The sequence below is a fragment of the Brachyhypopomus gauderio genome, unplaced genomic scaffold (genome assembly GCF_052324685.1).
Source record: "Brachyhypopomus gauderio isolate BG-103 unplaced genomic scaffold, BGAUD_0.2 sc82, whole genome shotgun sequence".
Lineage (NCBI taxonomy): Eukaryota > Metazoa > Chordata > Actinopteri > Gymnotiformes > Hypopomidae > Brachyhypopomus > Brachyhypopomus gauderio.
In genome coordinates, this window is record NW_027506903.1 from 357612 (window position 1) to 381896 (window position 24285).

Below are 24285 nucleotides of genomic sequence, written 5' to 3' on the forward strand. Positions count from 1 at the left end.
CACAGTGTAGAACATGCTTTTATGGAGAAAATGTGTTTGTTTTTTCTTTACAAGACAAACAGTATAAAACAAATATATGCTTAGAAAACATATCCTTCAAAAGAAGACCAGGCTTCTGTGGGGTTGGATGAAATACATGTACTGAAATCATGATCACCCCAAGAGACTGAATGGTACCAGGTCAGGGTAGCTTCCGATTCTCTCTCTCTCTCTCTCACACACACACACACACACACACACACACACACACACACACACACACACACACACACACACACACACACACACACACACACACGCGCACACACACACACACACACACACACACACACACACACACACACACACGCACACACACACGCGCACACACACGCACACACACATGTTGTTTGGTGCATGGTGACTGAACTGCTTGGGACTGGTATTATGGCACAGAAACCAGTAAAGACACTGAAAGGCTGACTGGGGTGATGTCAGTTCAAAGAGCAAAAGGCTGCATGAGCTTTGTCTTGATATTTGGAGAAACCGGTGTTTTGGTTGAGTGTTCCATGCAAGAGCTAGTCAGACCAGTTGAAAATCCAACATACCAGCACACTGTTGAGGCACTGACCTGCTGCAATAGTTCATTTGGGGAGCGTCTCGCAAATATCTGTGGCACATCACCCTGTAATTGTTTTTATGAATGTGCTTAGACTGCTGGTGGCTCTGAGTGTAAATCTTAATAACAGTATTGCATTAATTAGATGAGAGAGAATGACAATAAGAGCGAGATAGAGAGAGAGAGAGAGAGAGAGAGAGAGAGAGAGATCACCAGCTGTCTTCACACAGTCATATTTTTTATCATCAAAAACTGAAATTAACCACATACCAAGATGCAAGCTCTCTCTGACCTTGAATGTTTAACATCACAGTTAATGCAGTGGGAATGACAGCAAGCATGTAATAAACCAAGAAATAAATACATTGCTCTCGGGAAGATCTGAGCATCCACACACATATGGCTCTTATTATCCTAGATATTATATTTTCATCCAGTCCCACAGCATATTTTAAGGATGTTGAAATGAGATTCACACAAGTATAGATACATTTGGGAGGTTTTAAGGATTTCAAAGTAAGGCATGCATAGATCGGATCTAGTTCACAAGAGAGAAAACCATTTAAAGAGTAGCATTCCTGAATCTCTTGACAAGATTTATTTATTTTAAGTACAAATATTAACAGGAAGTGTATCACCAAAACCATGGCACTTTAGATATTTTTCAAATAGCCTATTTTATCTTTATCTTTCACATCTGTCAAACAAAACTATTACCATTCTTTCAATTAAATACCACTAATAGATCCAGGGCTAGCTTATAAAGATTATGACATTTACTTAAATCAGAAAACGTCATACGGTCGAACTTAAACCATTTAAAAATCTGCCTTAATGAGGCAGGCTCGTGGTCCATGGTGTGTTCACTGTTCAGTTTATCCAAATGAACTAAAAAAGTGCAATGAATATAGATATCATTGTTATATTATTTTTAAAGCTAACAGTCTTATTTTTGTAATTAAGATATCGGTGACTATAAAAAGGTTTGATTCAGGATCATGATGTGGCTATGCATGTTTTTACAAGGGTTCACCACTAGAGAGCAGTGGTGACATTTTGAAAACTTGACACGAAATATTTGAGCCGTTTCTTATAGCGTGTCGGTAAAAATGTTGCTTAGCGATATCCATGTGTATATTTCTTTCTTTTTTCGAGACAGAAACGGAATGACAATTTAAAGTAAGCTTTTGTATGAAGATTCGGCATTGTTCTTTTAATCATTGTGTACTAACATTGTCCCTTAACGTGAATTAAATCCCTTTAAACACCACAAATTACATCTGCCGTCCAGACACACTCGAGAAGGTCTCTGCTTTTTTCTGCGCACAAGAGCACAGCACTTGGTGACTCTGAGGTAAAGAAATATTTTAAAGTAATGCATGAATTCTGTCTCTTATTTACATGAACCTTCAGTCTGTAGCTGTCAAGCCTGTGTGACAGTTTGAAGTGTGAATAAAGACTGTTGTCTTGTATGTGACCACAGAGCACCACTGGTAGTGTGTGTGTGTGTGTGGGGGGGGCAGGGTGTTTGTGTGTGTGTGTGTGAGAGAGAGAGAGAGAGAGAGAGAGAGAGAGAGAGAGAGAGAGAGAGAGAGAGAGAGAGAGAGAGAATGAGCGTTAGGTCGCCTGTTGTCTGTATGCTGGAGACTGCTATGATGGGAGACTGATGAAGAGGCGGAGGGGAGTGTTAGACCTACTTTCTGAAGACCTGACAAAACGAAGAGATATGCTGCTAATCGCATGAATGAGAGTGCGCTAAACATGATGAGATGAGACTACACTGTAAACATAAAGAGATTAGGCTAGAATGTAAGGGTGAGAAGATGAGACTACACTGTAAACATGAGATGAGACTACATTATAAACATGAGGAGATGAGACTACAATGTAAACATGAGATAAGGCTACACTGTACACATAGAGATGAGGCTACACTGTAAATATGAGACGAGACTACACTGTAAACATGAGATGAGGCTACACTGTGAACATGAGATGAGGCTACACTGTAAACATAAAGAGATTAGGCTAGAATGTGAGGGTGAGAAGATGAGACTACACTGTAAACATGAGATGAGACTACATTATAAACATGAGGAGATTAGACTACAATGTAAACATGAGATAAGGCTACACTGTAAACATGAGATGAGACTACACTGTAAACATAAAGAGATTAGGCTAGAATGTGAGGGTGAGAAGATGAGACTACACTGTAAACATGAGATGAGACTACATTATAAACATGAGGAGATGAGACTACAATGTAAACATGAGATAAGGCTACACTGTAAACATGAGAAGAGACTACACTGTACACATAGAGATGAGGCTACACTGTAAACATGAGATGAGACTACACTGTAAACATAAGGAGATGGGACTACAGCGTAAGGGTGAGAAGATGAGGCTACACTGTAAACATGAGGCTACACTGTAAAGGTGAGGAGACAAAGTTACACTGTAAGCATGAAGAAAATGTCTGGACCTCTCAAATTCATACTATAACAGAATGGTAAAAGTAAATATTGCTACTAACATCATTCTAAATGTAAAAATGTAAATGTGCCATATTTTGTCAATTGTGATTTTTACACCGCAATCGAAATTTGTCCTCCGCTTTTAGTGTGTGCAGTTAGAACACACACACACACACTAGTGATTACTAGGGGGCTGTGGATCACACGTGCCCAGAGCGGTGGGCAGCCCTAGCCCGGCGCCCGGGGAGCAGTTGGGGTTAGGTGCCTTGCTCAAGGGCACCTCAGTCATGGCCTCAGGTCTGGGAATCGAACCCACAACCCTCCAGTCACAAGACCAGTTCCCTACCACCAGGCCATGACTGCCCCATTCTGGTAAAATAGAAGATATAACAGAAACTATACTTTTGTTTGAGAACACAAAATATTAATACAACAAATATTACTCAGCCAAATAATACCTATGAATAATGAAGTGCAAGAAAATATTGTTATGCTTGTATTGATTGATTGATTGATTAATTAATTGATTTACTGTAGTTTATTTAATCTTATTTAGCTGTAGCTGTTTTCCAGATTTAGGTAACTCCTAAGGAATCCTTTCACCAGGTCAGGGATCAGATAAATCCTTTCATTGTAATAACAATAATCTTGTTGAAAACATCAAACTATCGTATCCAAACTCGACTGGGTGTAGAGAAGCAGGCGTACTGGGGAATGTGAGAACAACCGTGCTCTATTCCATGGAGCTTTAGTTACCGCAGCAGAGCGTGTGTCTGGGAGGCAGGTGTCAGAGCTTCTGTCCTCTGAGACGTGGAGTGAGAAGAAAAGAAAGCTAAAATAGAAAGAAAGACAGAAACAGAGACGGAGAAAGAAAAAAAATACAGGAAAAACAGTAGAGAAGAGGACAGAATGAAGGTCAAAGGGATTCCTGTCTGTCTGTCAAACATACTGCTGACAACACACAGCGGCACCGACAGAAGTAGAATAGTTGAACTGGATGTATTTAACAGGCCTAAAATGTCGAGTGCCTGGAAGATGCCGTTTCTTCAAAACACTGTTTGAAATGCTCCTACCCATTAAATTTACCTATTGCTTAACAGATCAGATGTCTTAAAGATATAAAGTGGAAAAAAAATTCTAATATATTTCACTGCATGATTTCAAAGGGGAACGCAGTACGGAATAAAGATTCTCACAACCACGAGAGCTGTCAGAGTTCACCGTCTGTCAGCTACCACTCAAGAACAGTCCGCATCCGACAGGATATTTATGCACCTTTTTCTCCAGGCTATTCTGAAGTGTCAACGGTCAGCTAATGCAGGTGCGACCGAAACGGCGTTCCGGTCGCCACGCGAGGGAAAGGGGGCGGGGAAAGGGGGCGGGGACGGTGGGAGGGGGCGGGTTCACATTCCCGCTGGGCCTCCTTTCTCTCGTTCTACCACCACACCTAAACACGGTGACTGACTGACTAAGAGCTAACGCCAACTAAAAGAACGAACCGAGAGAACGAATTTGACCGACCGACCGGACAAATGAAACGACACCGAGTCACAAGAACAACATCGACTGTACTCACACGCACGCGCTCCAGCCTACTACACTGGGGAGGTGTGAAGACACTTACCTAAGTTTCAAATGAGCTAAATGAGCAACGGTGGGCAATAAAAAAGAGTGATTCCTTTATCTGGAATCATCATTATACTCACGATTCTTTGATTCTTTCATCTGTTCTCAACACCAGATAGGTATTTTGACATGTGTCGATTTTCAGTTTGGAGTTTTTATGTTGAGTTGTTTTTATCTACTGTATGCCAGCCTAGAGGGCACCAGCAACTCCTTTTCCGCTGTTTTTATGAGCTTTAACAACTAATCATATAATACAGGATTATTCTCAACAAACCTTTAAATCTTTCTGTGGTGGCAGTATTGAGAATAGATAATTAATTAACATAACGCTTGGATAACAGCTGGTAATGAAACATCAATGAAAACAAGAGCAAAATAAATTCAAATTAAATAGAAAATACATAACAAGTTTAACATATAAAATGTTAACACCTTCTACAGTCAAATACACACAGGCTAGATGGGTGTCATGATATCCATTTACATTCGTGGTCACCAGCCAAGGATCCCTCCCTCTTTGAGACCCAGTCGGGGTGTAGGGGGTGGGGCTTAATGGGGGGGCAGAGACTGGGTAGGAGACGCTGAGACTTTCGCACACTGGCCGCCAAAATAAGAGTCATCAAACCAGAGTTGTGATGATAATGGTGTCAACGCACGAGATTCCTTACGTGCTCTGGATGCGTCACAAAGTGTGATGATGTATCTATCTAGTGAAGCAGAGAAACTGTAGAGTCCAAATGATGATAAACTTCTCTGTACCTTCAAGTGTTATTAAAAGGCTTTAGATGTATGTTATGATTGTAATACTGTTCGGTTGTGGGTATTTAAATGATTTGAATGTGTTAACTCTAAAATCCAACTTTGGAAAGAAACTCGATGAAAAGTTATTCGAACATTACATCATTAATCAAGGTGCGATTAGACCTAGATTAAAAAACTCTCAAAGTATAGCAATAAACAATATAATCTCTCTTATTGCATTTGATGCTATTACTGCCAGAGCCAGCAAAATAAAACCGCATAACAATTAACATAATTAAATGGATGTGCATGGTGACGCTAAGGTAATGACTGTGAATGTAACGTGCATTTTAATTAACGCATTAAGTGATCAGTTATTAGGCAAGTTAATCAAACACAAAAACCTGTACTGTGGCATAATAGGGAAATAAAACGAGCTCTGGTAGTATTATTTTACAGTTAGCTGAAAATGCAGTCAAGAGAAGCCTCAGTATAGTGTGTGTGCGTCTCACATCTCTTCCTGCATAGCACTATGAATTTGCACATCATTGTAAATAAATAAAGCTATAATTGTTGTACAGAGCTGTGCTTAGAAAGTAATGCATATGGCTTGTGTGTGTGTGTGTGTGTGTGACATCCAGTAGCCCTGACGCCCAGGTGGCCTCCCCCCATGAAGGCCTGTGGGTCGTGGGCGTGTGCCTGGGCCCAGAGAGGGGGAGGATATGAGAGAGATCTCCCCCATACCAGCTCTCCACTGCCCTGGTCCAAACACTTTGCATGCGCTAATTGTGCAGCCAGTACCCAAGGCTTGGCTTCCTAACCAGACCCTGAGGTCCTGGTTGCACGTTAGCGTGCACCCGCTGCGATGCAGTGCTGCTACGCGAGCATCACCCCCCATCGCCATGGCAGCACTGCACCTGCAGGGTTACGGCCAGTGTGCTTTCCCCAACTCACCCAGCACCTCGTCGCAGACGCAACAGAACGGCAAAGCCTGGAACTCTCGAACCCCGGCGGGATTCGATAGCTACTTTTTTTGAATATCGTTAATGTTTAGGCGGAGGACGAATGCATTTTTAGCAGTCAGTCCCGAGAATTATTCAGGTCCTTGTCTCAGTACCTTGTTTGCAGCTGTGGCGTGATTATTTAAGGTAAGTGTTGAAGCAAACAAAAGAAGCGTGAAAATAGCCAATGCTTTATCTGTGCACTATTTTCACGAATGGCATTTGTAAGGAGAATACCTGTAAGACGCTGCTCTAATGCCACTGTGTTTTAAATTGCTGGAACGTTTTGGGATGGGTTGCGCCAATCCAGGCAAGTCAGTGTTCAGATTGTTCATTCAGAAAAAGTTTCGTAGCAGGATGTTCTAGATTAACAATGGGATTTTGTTTTTTAAGAAAAGTGGCAAGTGGCAACCCTAGCAAATAGTAAAAGGACACATAATGTTTAATTAAATTTTCCAAGATTTTATCAAGTGATTTATAAAATGTGATTTAGTGTCACAAAAACAATGGTACCATCACACAATTATAACAGTACCATTGTGGAAGTATTCCCTTAATAAAGGCATTGAGATCAAGGAAAGCTTTAATGATGTCAGTTCCTAAGATGAAATCCTGACCTGGGACCTGCAGGCTTTTGTATTTTCAGTTTTGCTGCGTGGGTTTTTTCTGCGACTCAGCACTGAGTGTTTGTGTTGGGTGCTCATGCCTCTCCCACGGGACCCCTGGCTGCGTTGTTTCATATCATTTTCATGTTGAACTTGCGGGTCCCTCCGGAGGTGCCGCTGGTGGTGGGCCCCTCCGTCTTCCTGAACGAGTACTCGACTGTGAAGTTGTTCCTGCGCTGGCCTCGTCCACGGCTCCACACGAACAGCAGCAGGAAACAGAAGAGCACCACACCCAGGAAGGTAATGCAGCCCATGGCAGTGGACACCAGGATGGTGGTGAGATCCAGCGTGAACTTAAGGAAGACGCGAGTGCTGTTCAGACCCGTGTCGTTGAAGTCCGCCGCGTACAGCGAGCGGTTGGCGATCAGCGCGGAGTCTAGCGGCTGCCCTTTCACCGTCAGCGTGGCAAAGTACGTGTCGTTGCCGCCGGCGTTGCTGGCGATGCAGATGTATGTGCCGCTGTCGGTCACCTGGGCGAAGCGGATCTCCAGCGTCCCACCCGGCAGGACCGTGATCCGGCCACTGCTTTTCGACGTGATCCGCCGCCGTTGCGGCGAGATCCAGATGATGGTGGGTGCCGGTTCGCCGTCGGCGCGGCACAGGAAGGACACCGACTGACCCTCACGCACCGTCAACTGCTGAAGCTTCCGGTTGCGGATCTTGGGTTTCTGGCAGGTGAAATAATCAAATAGTGCCGAATCTGTGAAACTGCTCAGGGCGTTGCCCTGGACCTCGGCCGGACCGGCACACACCGGCACCTTGCCGTCGAAGTTCAGGGTCCGTCTGCGTTGCAGGATCCAGAGGAGCCGGCAGTCGCAGGACAGAGGGTTCCCATCCACCCGCAAAGTCTCAAGACTGTTGACGGAGTGGAAGGAGCTCTCCTCTAATGTGACGAGCTCGTTGTTGGACAGGTTGAGCACCCGGATCTGCCTCAAGCCAGCCAGGGCGTGCGACTCCACGGTCTGCAGGTTGGTACTGACCATGTGCAGCTCTTTGAGCCTTATGAGATCCTTGAACGCCCAGGGTTCCAGGACAGATATGGGGTTGTAGGACAGGTTCAGGGAGGTTAGGTAGGCCAGGTTTCGGAAGGAGGCAGAAGGTACGGCAGTAATGTTGGTGTAAGTGATGGACAGCCAGGACAGATTTAGGCCCTGGAAGCTTAGGGGGGAGATGTACTCCAAGAACGGCCAGTTGTCAATCTCCAGACCACGCAGGGCAGCCATCTTGCGAAAGTTCTGGTCCTCGAGGGCGGAGATGCTGAGATGGCGGAGACGAAGGGTAACCAAGTTTCGTAGGTAAGACAACGTTTGGCCGGAGATGGAAGTCAGATTGCATCTTTCTATTGTCAGGTCCTCCAGACCCAGCAATCCCAAGAAAGCCTTATGAGAGATGTAGACCAAGTCATTGTCACCAACCTAGAGAAGTGGGGCAGGGAAATGGCAGAATTACACACTAGTATACCGGTGACTGCATATTTAACTAGCAACATTTAGCACTATAGTTGTTTTTCAATTAAATTCACACATTTCTCCCATCCATCCATCCATCCATCCATCCATCCGCCCACCTCGAGGTGTTTGAGGCTGTGCAGATCCTGGAACGTGTAGTCCAGCAGGATCACGATCTTGTTCTCGCTCAGGTCAAGGGTGGTGAGGTTGGACAGGCGAGCGAAGGCCCCCATGGGCACCAGCTTCAGCTGGTTCGCCCGGAGACGCAGCGTGCGAAGGATCTGCAGACCGGCGAAGGCGTTGGGCTCCAGCGTGGAGATGAGGTTCTCGCTCAGGTCCAGCTCTTCCAGCCGCGGGTACGGCGCCAGGTCCCCCGGGCCCACCCAGCGCAGCCGGTTTCGACTGAGGTCCAGCAGCCGCGTCTCCGTGGGGACGCCCTCGGGCACGCCGGACAGCCGCTTGCGCTGGCAGGAGACGGAGCGGAGCTGAGCCGTGCAGTCGCAGCGTGGCGGGCAGCTCGGGCACACCGGGGCAAGGGCCAGCAGTGCCAGGCACACGCCAAGCCAGCCCAGGCCCCATATGGCCGCCATGAGCACCCCACCACCTCACTCAGGAGGGATCAGTCTACCACACACCTACGTACAGAGAGAGAGAAGGAGACTGTGAGGTGAGGTGGACAGAGGGGAGAAGCACTGGTGGGAGGCTAAGAGGTGGGGGAGGTGTATAATTAGGACATATGTACCCTTCACATGTTTCGTGTGATGTGCATATTGGCTTATAAATACAGCACATGGTCAAAAGCTTTGGATAAAGGGGATCGGTATCGGTGTCTAGGATAAAATTGCTTCATTTCTAAGCTGTGTGTTAGCGTAAGCCTTGGCCAATCGTGCATGACTGAATACATGTAGCACTGTCCATAAACCATGTTCTAACCAATCAGCTCACTGCACATTGAACTCATCAAACCTGTGGAGTAATGTAAAGAGACATGAAGATGTGCCTGGAAACCAAGCGTGTGTGTGTGTGTGTGTGTTCACCGCCTGCCTGCACAGACTGTGTGTGTCATTTCACTTTGAATAAATTAAAGCTGGAAGATTGTGTGTGACCTTACGATTATGTAAAAGGGCGAGATATTTGTTGCACCAATGGAACAGCAAGATGACACTGAACTGAAAAGGGTGTGTGTGTGTGTGTGTGTGTGTGGAGGGTGGGGGGAAGGCAGAGCCACTGTCATACACTCATACACTAAGGCCCAGTTCATATTCCTCATAGACGTTACCAAAGCACTTCTGTGGCTATGCAGTTAGAACAGGCCTATTGGGAAACGGCACATGTCTCCTGGGCTTCTTATGTAACATGAATGCCAGGTATAAAAGGACCATAAAGCACAGCTGAGCAGCCAAATGAAACCTTCCGATGGCTCACGACGACTGTGGGAGGGGTGGCGGGTGGCTAATCTCAACATCATGCTGATGCTATCACAAAGCAAGGCAGAGGACCAGATAGGATCCTGCCAAAGCATCAGCACATTTCTCATTTGTTCTAGATACGCACCGATCCAAACACAGATTCTTAACACAAAACAAGTGGAAGAAAAGCTAACCAGCTTCGGATTTATACTCCAGATTTATATAACGGAGGGGGCTATGCTTCCAGTCGGCATGAGAAGGTTTTGAAACTATGGCCGTCATCTTGTCGCTGAAACTTAGAGGTGTATTATTAGCCCCAGGCTCCGTGTACAATCCTGCATGGGCTCAAAACCAAAAGCCACCAGAATGCTTCTTTCCATGAAGAAGTTTATTGATGACCAGAGAGAAGCAACTGTGGCTTCACGGTATCACGGAACTGCTTCCAGTGACTCAGGTTTGAATCCCAGCTGTAGCCATACGCTGCCCGTGTCTGTGTGTGTGCTATCTGCCCAAATCATGCAGTAATCACCAATTTAAATCAACTCCTGCAGCGCACCCATTATCTGGTGCTACCCTGAGTGGACTCCTGTGAGATTTGTCAAAGTTAAAGGAACAATAAGTCATTTTTTAACAACGATTCTTCTTCACATTATGACACGGACATCTTGGCCCAATCATGCAACAATCAGCAGTCTTAAATCACCTCCTGCAGCGTATCTATTACCTGGTGTTGTCTGCAGGACTCCTGTGGGATTCGTTAAAGGAGCAATAACTCATTTTTCCAATGGTTCTTCTTCACATTTTGAAACAGTCATTGCAGTCACAGTTAGTTGCCTGAAGATTTCAGAGATTCTGTCTATTTTAAACGTGACCACCTCCATGTGAGGGATGCAGTCTATGGGACATAAACAGGGTCACTTGAGGACAATGAATGTTATATGAGCTGAACTTTACAGAAAATATATAAAACAATAATCACCAACAATAATTTTGGTGATAAAAATTGCATTGTTCCTATAGAACTTTTTTACTTTGCAGATTGACTGTATTGTGTGATTGAGGTAAAACATGATATACTGATACTAACTGTCTTGAACTAAGATATAAAACATAAGATAGAAAAAAAAAAATTACAAGTCATTAAGAACTTGGAGTATTTTTAAAGATGTAAATGTAGTCAAGGAACTCATAATGCCTAAAACCATAGACATAGACCAAACACATTTGAGAATACTCTCAATATGCGACTTTTAAAACCTTTAAAAGGGTTTTTCCCTTTTAATCAGCTCCAGAGCAAAAGAGGAGGGCAAGGCAGATTCATGTCCTGCATAGTGGTAATTCAAAGTGCTTCACTTAAAAATAATGAACACAGGTTATTACATTCTGAGATCTATCACCTCAGGAAGGCTTTTGCAAAAAAAAATAAATAATGAAAAAGAGAATAGAATTAAGTAAAAGAAAAAGACATGAAAGATGCAGCGGTAGACAGAGGCAAAAGAAGACTGGGGTGCTTTTAATCTGGACTTATAAAAGGCTACATTTGGGGCATTTGGGGCATATCCAACAGTTGGACGATCACTCCAGCGCTCCGGATCACGACTTAACATTATCTCGTTTGGTTCTGAATCAAGGCCCTACTGGTTGACTGGGTGCTAGTGATATGATATGGATAGGTAGTTAGTCAGTGATTTATAAAGTGCTTTAAAATCAGTTCTGTACTGAATGCAAGGATTAAGAGTAAAACACTCTGTTTTTCTTTGTTCTGGTAAGCGTTCTAGCAGCTGCAGTTTGAATGAGCTGCATGGGTTGGGTTAGTTTCTCCAGGGCCCGTGCATACATGTGTTGTTTCGAGGCTGACTGTTATTGATTTGAAGAGACTGGTCACAACAGGATTTAGACCACAAACATCATTTTAAAAATATTTCTCAATTATTAACTAAATACAACTGATGAATTTTTTTCCCCTTATAAGGATAAACAATTATTTTATTATTAAACGTGCATCAGGCAGTTGGCATGTCATTACACGCAGTGTATTACATAATCTAAATAATTAGTCATATCACAATTATGAAAATATGAATTTATTTCTCATCACAGTGAGCGACAATAATAATGATAATAATTATTATAATAATAAATGTAATGGATAATAGTCATAATTGTAAAAAACAGATGATTATTGTTATGATATCCCTCGTCAATTTCACTCCTGCACACTCATTGCTGTGACAAAAACAGCCACTGTCCTCTCTCACTAGCTCACACTTCTTTTAAAAGCAACGAGAGGAATTAATCTGATTGGATATTGTGGTGTCACGGGTAACCACACCTGCTGATCATGTATTCAGCCTACACACGAGCCTTCATTGAGGTCTGATGCCTTATTTCTGCCACACCCACACATGCCTGTGCTGTGGTCTGATTCCTTATTTTGCCATGCCCACACACTTGCACTAAGGTCTGATGCCTTATTTCTGCCACGCCCACACATGCCTGTGCTGTGGTCTGATTCCTTATTTTGCCATGCCCACACACTTGCACTAAGGTCTGATGCATTATTTCTGCCACGCCCACACATGCCTGTGCTGTGGTCTGCTGACTTATTTTTGCCAAGCCCACACACTTGCACTGTGGTCTGATGACTTATGTCTGATGAAATTGCCATGCCCACACTGTGGTCTGATGCACTGTGGTCTTATTTCTACATGTATCTGTGTCCACATAAGTAGAGCCCCAATAGGTCAGTTCCTGTCACCTTGGTCACAGATAACCAGGTCACATTTGTGGAACAATGACTTATATCTGTAAAATGTAAGTGTGCAATTCTCAAATATTTAGTGCTTTTAAAATATTTGTTTGTGATATTTATTGCCCTGGAAGACTGTTTCCACAACATAGTTCTGTAAGCTATTTTGTATATTCAGAGTCACTTCAAAATGTTTGCCAGTGCTAAAACCTAATTTGCTACCAGTGTGGTAAATGAACTTACAATGAATTAGAATATGTCTGCAGTGTAGCAGATAATACATTGACTGACCCACTGAATGTGTCATGTCCCATCTAATGTGTTTGTCAGGCACGAGAGCTAATGAATAACACAGTTGTTGTAGCCAAGCTCTGACACACACACACAAAAGTTGAGTCACCGGGTGAAGTTCCATTGCACTGAGAGACTTGTGTGAGCATACTGGCCAAGTCGAAGGGCTCAGTGTAATTGTCAAATGCCACCCTCTCCGTGACTTTCTCTGGGTCTCTGAGGACTGTGGTGTCACATCACGTTGGGTTAGTACATTAAACCCTCACCAGATTCACTCTCAGACCTGTGGAGTGGAAAAGACTTTTCTTCTGCCTCTGGGAAGAATCGTGCAACTGGGTGTCCTACACAGCTTTGCACAGTCTTGCGTACTGAAATATACCTTCGATGTTGTGAGAAAGGCCTGCTATTTAACAGAATCAACCACTGGGTTAAGACACGCCGCCCTACACAGGATATGGTACAGCAGGTATGCTGTTCTGACTGAAATTCCACTGGCTAATGCTAATGCTATTTCATGTAGTTGTACTGTAATATTGCAGATGTGTGAAATTATATTGGTGGTGTCCAAAATGCTTTTCACACAACAACTTTTCATCGGTTTGAACTGACACTAACACACGAGGTGGCTTGCACAGGCACCCAACGGCGGACGTGTAAAGTGTCTGTAGGTGCTAGACGAGAGTAAATTAAATATACTGTTGCCTGAAAAACACATAAAGAAGAAATCATATATATAACTGGCTAATGGATTTTTATGTAAACATAGACATAGTCTGCAGTGAGAGATACATCAGCTGAGTGTGCAAGGGAGCTATTTTGTGCCCGTCTAGACAGTTGTTATTCAGAATTCATTATTCCACATCATTCTCTCCTTTCCTTCTGTCTAATTTTGAATACCATATCCAACAGAAAGAGAGACTTTGTGTGAGAGAATGTGTGTGTGAGTGTGAATGTGTGTGTGAATGTGTGTGCGTGTGTGTGTGTGAGAATGTGTGTGAGAGATACAGAAAGATAGAGAGAGAGCAGCAATTCTGACTCAGACAGATGAAGTTGGCCTTCCCTTTGTCAAACATACAGCAGGCAGTTATAGACACACATTGATTTTTCGGTCAGACTGTCTGGGTCATAAAACACACAGATGTTGTAGTGTACAGATACTTTTTGCTAAACACAACCCACAAGGCTCATCTCCACAGAAACAGACTAAAAACTGTATATCCTTTGAGATATGCACCAGAAACACACACACCTACAAACACACACTTTTTTTCACAGATAATGTAATTTGTGAACAATTTAAAATAGAGAAAACATTACAGAAACACTGGTATGTACACAAGTGTTTACCATGCACTTCAGTGTCAAAGATTACAGAATAGGTTACATTTGTCAACACAAGCCTGGTGTCAACACATGCACCATGACAGACAGATTTTACCAGGTATTCTGCTGTGCAGTTTTGTGGATTTGTGAGGAAGAATTTGCTGGAAAACTGTTCTCATCCTAAAAATAGTCCCATACACTACATAGAACTCTGTGTTCTTCTGTTGTAATCTAATCTTGTGTGTGGGTTTATTTGGGCGTCTGTGCACCCATTTTAGCAGGAACGGTTGAAATCCAAACTATTTACTTCAATCAATCCTTTCAAAACGTCCCTATGCGTTTCCCTCCAAACGCGTCCTCAGATATGGACACATGAACCCATGTCTGCAGGACACCACACCTGTGGGAATGCTATGAGACACCAGTCTAAATGGGCAAAAAGTAGCAGGGAATTATAAATGAGCTCGGGGTTTTAGGGAAGAAATGCAAAGGTGGAAATCTGTCAGTCCAACAGTACAGGGTAATGATTAAAATGACATCTCGAAATAAATATATTTACCATAAATAAAAATCAAAACATACAGTATGTTAATGGTGTAAACTAGGCTATCTGTGGTCAAGTCACCACAGGTGGGCAAGGCCCATGTTTTATAATAACCAGGTCTGGTGGACATCTTAGACTTCCTTTCTTAGCAACTTGCTTCTCTCTGGAGCTAGAGCAGAGGAACGGTTCCGGTCCAGAAAAGTTGTTGTTCTGGTCCAGATGCCCATGCATGCTCGGAGCTTCTCTGGCTGCCCTGTTGTCCCCTTGAACGTCAACATACGGGGTCTCAAGACACGAAGCACCCCCCCCCCCCTCCCCCCTGTGGACTCCCAACAAATGCTTTCTCAGGGTTCCTGTATTCAGCAGAGCTGGAGATCTGGTGAACGAGAGCTAGAGTTCCTGGCTGCTGTAAAGCCCAGCATGGCCAGCAGTCTGGAGTGGAAAATGTGGGCTTGCTATTACCAATTTCCGTCCTCTCATGAACCCACGCTGATTACACACACCAGGCAAACCGTAAACAAGGCACAAAGAGCCCTGGTATAAAAGCTCTCTGAATCTCTGCTTCCTGCCATATTCAGTCCCTCAAACACCATCTGCATGCGATACTGACCGTTCTGTTTTAGGCGTTAACCTCTATTTCAGGCAATAATTATTCAGCACAAAGACAAAAGCCTACAATTAGTAACACTCTGCTCTTGCGTGATCCAACACTTCTGTGGTAGTGTTCCAGCATCAGACAGCCCACTGGAGGCTCAGAGGGGCGGGATGATACATGGGGAGCCAGGCCAGTGATCGGGCTGACTGATTGGACGGGGTTCTCTGAAGTGATGGGGTGGAGCCCGGCTCGGATGAAGTGAAGGTAAAATAACCCTTTTGAAGTCTTTTGAAGGAAGGTCTTGCAGGACTGTGCGAGCAAAGGAAAGAGGATTTGGGATGTGGGTTGGTGGAGGTGAGGAAAGGACACACACACACACACACACACACACACACACACACACACACACACACACACGCACAGCTCGTATGGTGTGTGTTACTGTGTCAACTCTAATGCAGTGCAGTAATGCCAGTGCGTTCTTGCGTCCCATAACAATGCAGCTGTTCGTGGTTCATATGGAACGTTCACCCTACATTCACTCTGCACTGTGATTACATGTAGATTGCGATAACTATGAAACAGGCCATTAGAATTCAAGGCACAGCCTTACAGAGAAAATGTGTGACATTTACATAACCAGCTCTCTTATTCAAAGGGGATCTGGGGTCCTTGTATTGTGTGTTTGTGTGTGTGTGTGACATTGCAGCAGTAACCTATCTACCTCTTAATGGTGCAGATGCAAAGCTATCTTAAGATATTCTGAAGACCTTATACCAATGACTTTGTGTGGGGGGTGGGGTGTTGGGGTTGTACTGGGGTGTTGGGGTTGTACTGGCCTTCACACCATGGAGTCTGTGCTGGAGAATCCCCTGCACAAGTGGACTAGTGCACAAGAATCTGTGTATAAAAAGCACACGTAAAGTTACAAATGTATCGTGTAGGGCTAGAGTCGAGCGTGAGCTTAACGTTGGCATGGAGATTTAGCGCGGGGTTGAGGGCACGAGTCAGGTAGTGTTGGGTTTATTGCTCACGTTGGGTGTATGGCTAGCCTCAAGCTTAGGGCTAGCATCAAGCTTAGGGCTAGCGTTGGGTGCAGGGCTGTGAGGTTTTTGCCGGGTGTGCGGGGCTAGCGTTGGGTGTCATGTTTTTTCCTTTCTTTGCGGCTTTGCTCATACAGTATCCCAGAGTGGTCACGGTGCTTGTGAATTTCTGCTCAGGTCACACTCAATATAGCAACACCGAAACTGCCACTGTGAGGAATTTGCAGCCGTCGGTCCTGTGTGTGTGTGTGTGTGTCAGCAGGTGTGAATAATTACACCAGTGTGTTTCCTGCATGCGTCTCTAGCAGAGGTCGAGCAAAAGGTTAAATCGGTACTTTTGATTAATTAATGTCCATATGAGAGTGAGACCCTTTGTCCGTAAAAATGTATTCTGAGTGTGCGTGAGCAGGTGTGAAGCTATTAAGGTGAACATGTGTGTGTGTGTGTGTGTGTGTGTGTGTCCTTCAAGTGGAACGAGCAGCGGTATAAGTGTATCTTGATGAATTAGTGTGTTTGAGTGGGAGCAGCAGTACTGGGAGCATGTGACACTCCTCCAGCGTCTTCAGCAACAAAAACCTCAACCTCTACTCAAACAACAGCCTTCATATCCGAGCCTAATACGATAGTGTCAATATGACACCTTTGTGTTCTACAGAATCAGTGTCTGTAATGTCATTAATATGCACCTTTTCATATGGTGAATATGCACAACACACTGATTAGCTATACAAAAAACTTCATCCATCATAAACCCGGGAAGACGTCAGGCAAGCATATTACCGGTGTCTTTTCAGTAATTAACCTCGCAAACTGGCTCACAGCCAAAACTGGAGCTGTCGTACCGCATTAGCGGCCGACACCGGACCTGTCGGGCCTGGCGCAAGGCCGTCGGGACGACGCGGGACGATCGCACGGCTCTCCGGGGGTCACCACGCCGTGCACGAGGGGAGGCAGACAGGCGGCAGGTGCTCGCTTTTGTGCTAACAGCGTAGCATTAGCACTGGAGCGCTCCCCTCCCAACACACGGCGTGAGCCTGGAAACGAGTCTATTAAGAGCAGAGTAAATGTTGCAAATGTGTAGCAGAAATGTACCGTGGGCGTGTGGGTGGGTGGGGTAGAACAAATGTTAATTTGTGCAATGTTAGTGTGTTCACTTGAGCTATTTAATCATTCTAATGGTTTAGGGATTCTTCATTGTTGGGGAAAAAAGTGCTGTTTGCCCCATTAGGATAACACTAGAGAAACCATATAACCACTTAACTGGCTTCCAGCATCCAGAACAGAATATCATAGCTGCTATCAAGGATACATAAATTATCAGGGTGACTTTGACTCTTTAATTCATCTTCTCAGAGAACAGTGCAGTATGCACCAAGTGCACTAAGACTTAGAGCACTACAGAGGAAACATGGCCCAGATTCATTAGTCATTGTTTGACATGCACTCATTGACTTGTCCTCCTAGGCTCCCTAAAGGGGAATCTGTATCACCATCTAAAAGGCCATTACAATACTCCATTAGCTCAAGTGAAGTTCGTTAGACTTGTTCTTCGAGGGGCCGTTTGGAATGTAGCCAGAGAGGGAAGCGTGAACTTCACGGCAGTGTTTCATCTTTTGTGTGATTACACCATCTGGCCAAAAATAGCTAAAGCATTATATGAATTTGTAAGACCTACTGAACAGCTATTGTTCAGAGACACGACACCTGCAGTAACCTTAAGTCGCAACTGACTTGAATGGAAATTAAAACTGCAGTAAAATCACATTTAAGCCCTTCTGTAGGAGATAATCTTTTTATCCTTTCATATAACTTTGCTGATTACAATACATCTTTTTTCTTTTCTATTAGATTTCCTTTTTTTCCGCATTCGTGAATAAGAAGACGAAAAAACGCATCCCAGGTCTTGAACCAGTCTGCCTGTTCTAAGCTCTTTTCTTTTCTGACAGTGATGCTAAATGATCAAAGTTGCATTTGTGCTCTGCATTGAATTAATCAGTTCAAATTGCACACTAATGAATTCTAGAGGATCCCCTATGTATTATAATTATCTACACTTTCAAAGAGTGAACTGTCTGAACCACAGAGAAGATGATTCTGTAGTGCTTTGTTTACTAGTATGATAAGGACCATCTGTCAATCAGTAAGTTTGAAAAATAGGTCCAAGAAATGATTACAATGCATGCTGTACTACTATAATGATATTCGGTCTTTTGGGGAACATTTATACCAGGACAAAGCATGGAGTTTTGTGCTAAGTCGAAAACTATTCTGTATTCTTGAATTAAATATACTGCAATGCTACTGTAATTCACTCATACAATCACAAGTATGATTGTCAGGAAGAACAATCAGTATTCAAGAACACACACACACACACACACACACACACACACACACACACACACACACACACACACACACAAGCAAATCCAAGAACACAGAGACAGCTCCCTGAACACCAGTCGAGGGAGGAGGATCAGCACTAAATGAACGGAGATCTTTGCAGAACTGACTGAATCTCTCCACTCTGCATGTGTATGGGGATTAGGGGCGTTCACCGAGTGAACATTAGGAGACCACAGAAGCTCAAGCCGAATTACAAATCCTCCCTGTTACAAAGCCGTTCGTTGCAAATGGACTCAGCGAGGTGCAGAAAGAACGCTGTGTGAACGTGTGAAGGGACTTAACTAGACAGAAGGTGAACTCAGCAGATCTCTTCTGGAAGTTTCTAGTGTTTTCTAGTAGATCACTGACCTTGGGCTACTGATTGCTATTGCTCTGTCACTGGTACCCAGACATGGAAATAACTGCTAATGTACAACCAAAACAGTTCAGTATCTCTCTCTCTCTCTCTCTCTCTCTCTCTCTCTCTCTCTCTCTCTCTCTCTCACTCTCTCTCTCTCCCTCCCTGCAAGTGCTCCTGCCTGCCAGTGGGGAGATAAGGGGTTTTGCCTTGTGTCTGCCTGCCTTCAAGCTATGCTTACGGGATTAATTAGCCACATCGCTGGCTAATAAACTGGCACACTGATGCAGGTGTGACTAATACAGTTTAAGGAGGCTGGGCTGAAGCAGTGAGCCTCACACCTCGGTCGGGGGAGGGGCGTTTGTGAAACTTCCGTCTAAATCATCCACTTCCAGCTACGGCACTATCAAAGGAAGGCAAATAGGTTAAGGAAGCCTATCTTCTGGCCACGAACACTACCCATGTACTTTGCTCCGAGCGCAGGTCCGTTGGCATCAGAAAAATACCTCAATTCCAAAATGCTAATGTTGTTAATGATGAGGGAGAGCTAATCGGGCCTGATTAGCACCACGCGAATGAATCATTCTAGTTCTCGATGTCACTCGTAGCTGTGGGAGCGTTTTCCGGAGTTTTCCGGAGCAGTATCCATTCTTGGGTACTTGGTACAAGGATCCCAGAGGAATCCTGCCAAGCATTTTCACTGTTAAGGCGTGGATAAGGCATACGGACGCCACGCAGAGATGTTTAGTTTTCCGTGCTGCCTGTAGAGACAGCTGGCGAAAGTGCAATAACGTTAAAGTTAAAATGACCTCATTGGTGAGGTGAGACAGAGTGAGGTGCAGATATAGTGACACAACAAATACGGGGCTTGTTTCAAAAGAATGGCTACAGCTGTTCATGTGCAATGATGCCTGTATCTCAAAATCTCTCATATATATTTTTTATTTTCAAAAAGCCATCAAGGAAGACGGACGAGAAGTGTTACACCAACATGGACGAGGTTGTTTTCTCCATTAAGATCTGTTTGTGACAGATGGCGGGTGCAGCACCACCCGATTAGAACAGCATGGATGGAGTTGGCCATGTTTCAGTCTCAGCCCTCGAGTGATAGGCAGAGCGTTCAGATTCCGGTCTGACGGAAAATCCAAAACACTATTTCAGGAAAGAGACGCCATGCGTCTGCTTGAAGGTTGAGTGGCAGACTGATGGCTTTGGCGTGAACCCATGTTTACCCAGCTGATCACATGATCCACAGGGTCAGGGGTCAGCCCATAGCTCAATGAATGCGGAGAAAGTGGCGTTAGTGTCTATAAATGGAATCGTCTTTATCGGCTTATGTAATTAGTATCCACTGCATGGTCTCACTACGATGCTAGAGATGCCAAATACTGCAGAAATCTGTCACGTATTGAAGGTCTACTGAAATAAATCTACATCTGTGATTGTCATGATAGGATTTAGCCACACATTTGATCATTCTTGGTATCGCCTTCGTACTGTACTACGGCGGACAGCGGTCAGAATCGCCCCTAGCCTATGTGCTAATAAGCTACACGCGCGAAGCCATCAAAATCAGCAAAAGCTGTTTATTGATTCGGCCGTCTGCTCTCACACGCGTTTCGTATGGAAACAGGCGCAGGAATCCAGATAACATTCATGGAGACAAACCCTCCTTTGCCTGACTAAGCCATCCGCAGAGGGATGTTGGTACTGAAACTATAATTAAGCAGCGTAAATGGCGCAGGTTTTAAATGGGAGAGGGGACATGGGAAAAAGCCAAAAAAGCTGCTGGTGATGTCACGGTGAGGCGGCCCCCTACCGGCCGCCTCCGTCCACAGCGGCTGTGTTGTTGTTGTTTTGTGACGTCGTGTACGCCCCTCAGGTGGGCGGAGCCCGTGATCCGTTCCCACCTGATGGTCGTTTGTCTGTCTATATATGCCTTGTCTTTGTACCAGTTGACCGCTGGTCATTATATCCTTGATTTGGATCTATTGCACGGGTTTTAGGTTTGCACACTTTATATTAAACCACCCTTTTTCCCTGAGACTTGGCGTGATCGCTTCCTTTTTGTTGCTCACACCTGCCCGTCACAGAATGACCAGCCACCCTTCGGAAGCCGCCGAGTCTCTTTTTCTTTCTCCTTCGTTCGTGGTCATGTCTCGTGGTAAGTGTTTGTCTGCGTGGTGTTTTGTTTGAAGAGCTCCGCCGTGCTTTTGTGTTTTGTGTGTGTGTGTGTGTGTAGCACGGCGAGGACCAGGGCAGTCTGCCCTGAGACAGCTCTTCGTGTCCGTTGTATGTTGCGGGAGTTTCGCCGTGCGCTTGTGTGTATGTGGCACGGCGAACACCAGGGTGTCTGCCTGGTGGACTCTCGTGTGTGTTTTGTATGTGTGTACGGGTGACGGACGTGTGGACCAGTGTGCGTGCTCGTTCTGTTCTATGTTGAATGTTTTATGTGTGACGCGGTTGCCGCTCGTCACTGTCGCCTCGCTCCCCGTGTGTCGTGTGTTTAATGTGGGGAGCGACTGCGGCTCTGAGCGGCGCGCGTCACTGTGTGTGTGTGTAAACAGAGCGCGCATGTGATGGGTTCCGTCTGTCTGTTTGTACACCGTTTTTTGTTTGTCTAGTATTTGCGTGTGTGTTTTGTCCTAGCGTGATGTCAACTGTTAAATGTAATTCCACACATGCTCCTCCCCTTAAATGTGTGTTTGGGGGGGGACCGGCTGTGGTCCCGTGCCATGGGGTGTGGCACGGAGGGCGTCTCTCCCGAGGGAGGCCCTGAATAGGGTAGGGCGCGTTTGTGTTCTATGTTGGTGTTGGGGTGTGTGTGTGTGTGTGTGTGTGTGAGTGCTGTTTCTGTGCAGGTGCTTCCCCTTGGCGGTGTCGTGGTGTTCCTGGACCTTGTGGGGGTCTCCACCTGGCAGGAGCCCCCTTGTGTTGTGGGGTGACCGGAGCCCGGTCGTGAAGAGCCCCTCCCTAGAGGGCTGGGGCCCCCGGATGTTTGGGGACCATGGGGCTCCGGTCTGAAAAGCTCCTGCTGGGGATGGAGATCCTCCCTCCTGCCCGGGGTGACCAGGAGGCCCTTGGGGCTGCTCCCTAGCCCGCGTCGGGGGCGCTCTGGGCCTCGGTCTCTGGCGCTCCTGGGTTGGGTGGAGGAGTCCACCTTGTGATGAGGGACCCCGGGAGGGGTTGGCTCCCCCAGGAGGCTGGGGTGACCCCTAGCAGAAGGCAGGGGTCAGCTCTGGGAGGAGGTAGGTCCAGGAGGTGAAGTAGCCACGCCTCGGGGAGGTAACCTGCACACACGCACACACTAAGGACGACAAAGGAGTCGTAGCTCCTCGTCCGCACACCCTTGGGGCTCTCTGGCTAAACGCCGGTTAGGGCGTGAGGGCCCTGTGACCGACTGGGGCGTGGTTATGTGTTGTTAACGGCCCGGTCGGTCCAGGGTCCCGCCCGGGGAGGTGAGCTGAGTAATGTTTTATGTGTTTTGTGTTTCAGCTCGTGGACTGCAGGAGGTGTGTCCCTGCCTGTCCTTGCCTTCCTGCCCCTTCGTGTTGTTGTGCAGCCGCTGTGTGCCACACACCCAGTGGAGGGGAGTGCGGCTTGGTGGGGGGGTCTGTCACGGTGAGGCGGCCCCCTACCGGCCGCCTCCGTCCACAGCGGCTGTGTTGTTGTTGTTTTGTGACGTCGTGTACGCCCCTCAGGTGGGCGGAGCCCGTGATCCGTTCCCACCTGATGGTCGTTTGTCTGTCTATATATGCCTTGTCTTTGTACCAGTTGACCGCTGGTCATTATATCCTTGATTTGGATCTATTGCACGGGTTTTAGGTTTGCACACTTTATATTAAACCACCCTTTTTCCCTGAGACTTGGCGTGATCGCTTCCTTTTTGTTGCTCACACCTGCCCGTCACAGGTGATGGATGATGGGAATTTGCATTAATTATGATGCTGGATTCAAAGGCTTTATTAAATTAAATCAAGATGCGTAAATTAAGATTAATAATGAAGTTATGATAAATGCATTTGCATCTGATTCTATATTTCTTTGCCAATGCTAAAAAGTTTTTAATGAGTTTTGTTTTTTTGTTTTCTCAACCGCTTTAATGCACGGCACAAAATATTTGAAATGATCAGTGAGACAGATACTGAAGACCCTCAGGAGGCATATGACGCTTGTGGAAACGACTAGGTCCAGCAAGGAGAGATTCATGAATCTCTGAGGTATGATAGCGGTCCATAAGTGATAAATATGAACACAGAAAAAAAAATCCATTATCCGTAGAAGTGTGTGCGCTGGGTCAAATTTATAATCCACATAATTTAAGCCCTGGGCAAATGCGTATCCTTAAGACTGGGCAAGGGACCCTGCAGACCAGATTATCCAGTTTTTCATTGGACTTCTGAAGGTCAAAAGAACAAAACCCCTCAGAGTGATGGACTATTCAGAGCATAGACATATGGTGGAGGGGGGTGGGGGTGGACACTGCTTTGTGCTGTATGTTGGAAGACATAGGAGGAGGTAAGGACCGGGGTGCTGGTTTTGGTGGGAGGATAGAGAGACAGACAGAAAGAGACAGACAGGGAAAGGCTGGATGAAGGACATTCATAGAGACACAGTGGCAGAAACGCTGTCCGGGAGAGCAAGACAGAGTGAAAGTGAGACAGAGAGAGAGAGACAGAGAGAGAGAGAAAAACAGAGGCAGGTGTTGCTTGAAAAGAGTGATGGTGGTAGAGGTTGAACGAGTAGCAGGAAGGATGGGAAGATTGTATCTGCCCTACAGGGGGCAACAATGCCAGTGGACTAACTAGAGTGTCCTTCAGTTACACACAGATAAGGTGACGAGCTCACGGCCTCGCCCTGCCTCTAAACGAGCATCTCAGTAACGAGGAGCAGATAATGGAAGGAATGACCAATAAAGCCAGAAGGTCTGCAGGAAATGAGAGGATGGAGCAGTACGGAGGGAGAGGAGGATGATGAAGGCGAGATAAGAATAAGGGTGAGAAGAAAAGCGAGGGAGAGAGGGAAAGGA

General features: G+C 45.4%; 1 protein-coding gene and 1 long non-coding RNA gene across 3 annotated transcripts in view; one reads left to right on the forward strand and one right to left on the reverse strand.

Moving 5' to 3' along the window:
- The window catches only part of lingo3b (leucine rich repeat and Ig domain containing 3b), a 33590-nt gene continuing 9305 nt past the window's right edge, over positions 1-24285 (reverse strand). For both annotated transcript variants that reach the window (XM_076991373.1, XM_076991374.1), the window contains 2 exons: positions 8679-9194; positions 1-8526 (listed from right to left, as the gene is read on the reverse strand). In XM_076991373.1, coding sequence (XP_076847488.1) covers positions 7183-8526; positions 8679-9149 — 1815 coding nt within the window. In that variant the 5' untranslated portion in view covers positions 9150-9194 and the 3' untranslated portion in view covers positions 1-7182. The remainder of the gene's footprint in view (positions 8527-8678; positions 9195-24285) is intronic.
- LOC143493169 (uncharacterized) overlaps positions 15773-24285 on the forward strand; it is a 34683-nt gene continuing 26170 nt past the window's right edge. The window contains exon 1 of the long non-coding RNA XR_013125358.1: positions 15773-15824. This is a non-coding gene — a long non-coding RNA (uncharacterized LOC143493169). The remainder of the gene's footprint in view (positions 15825-24285) is intronic.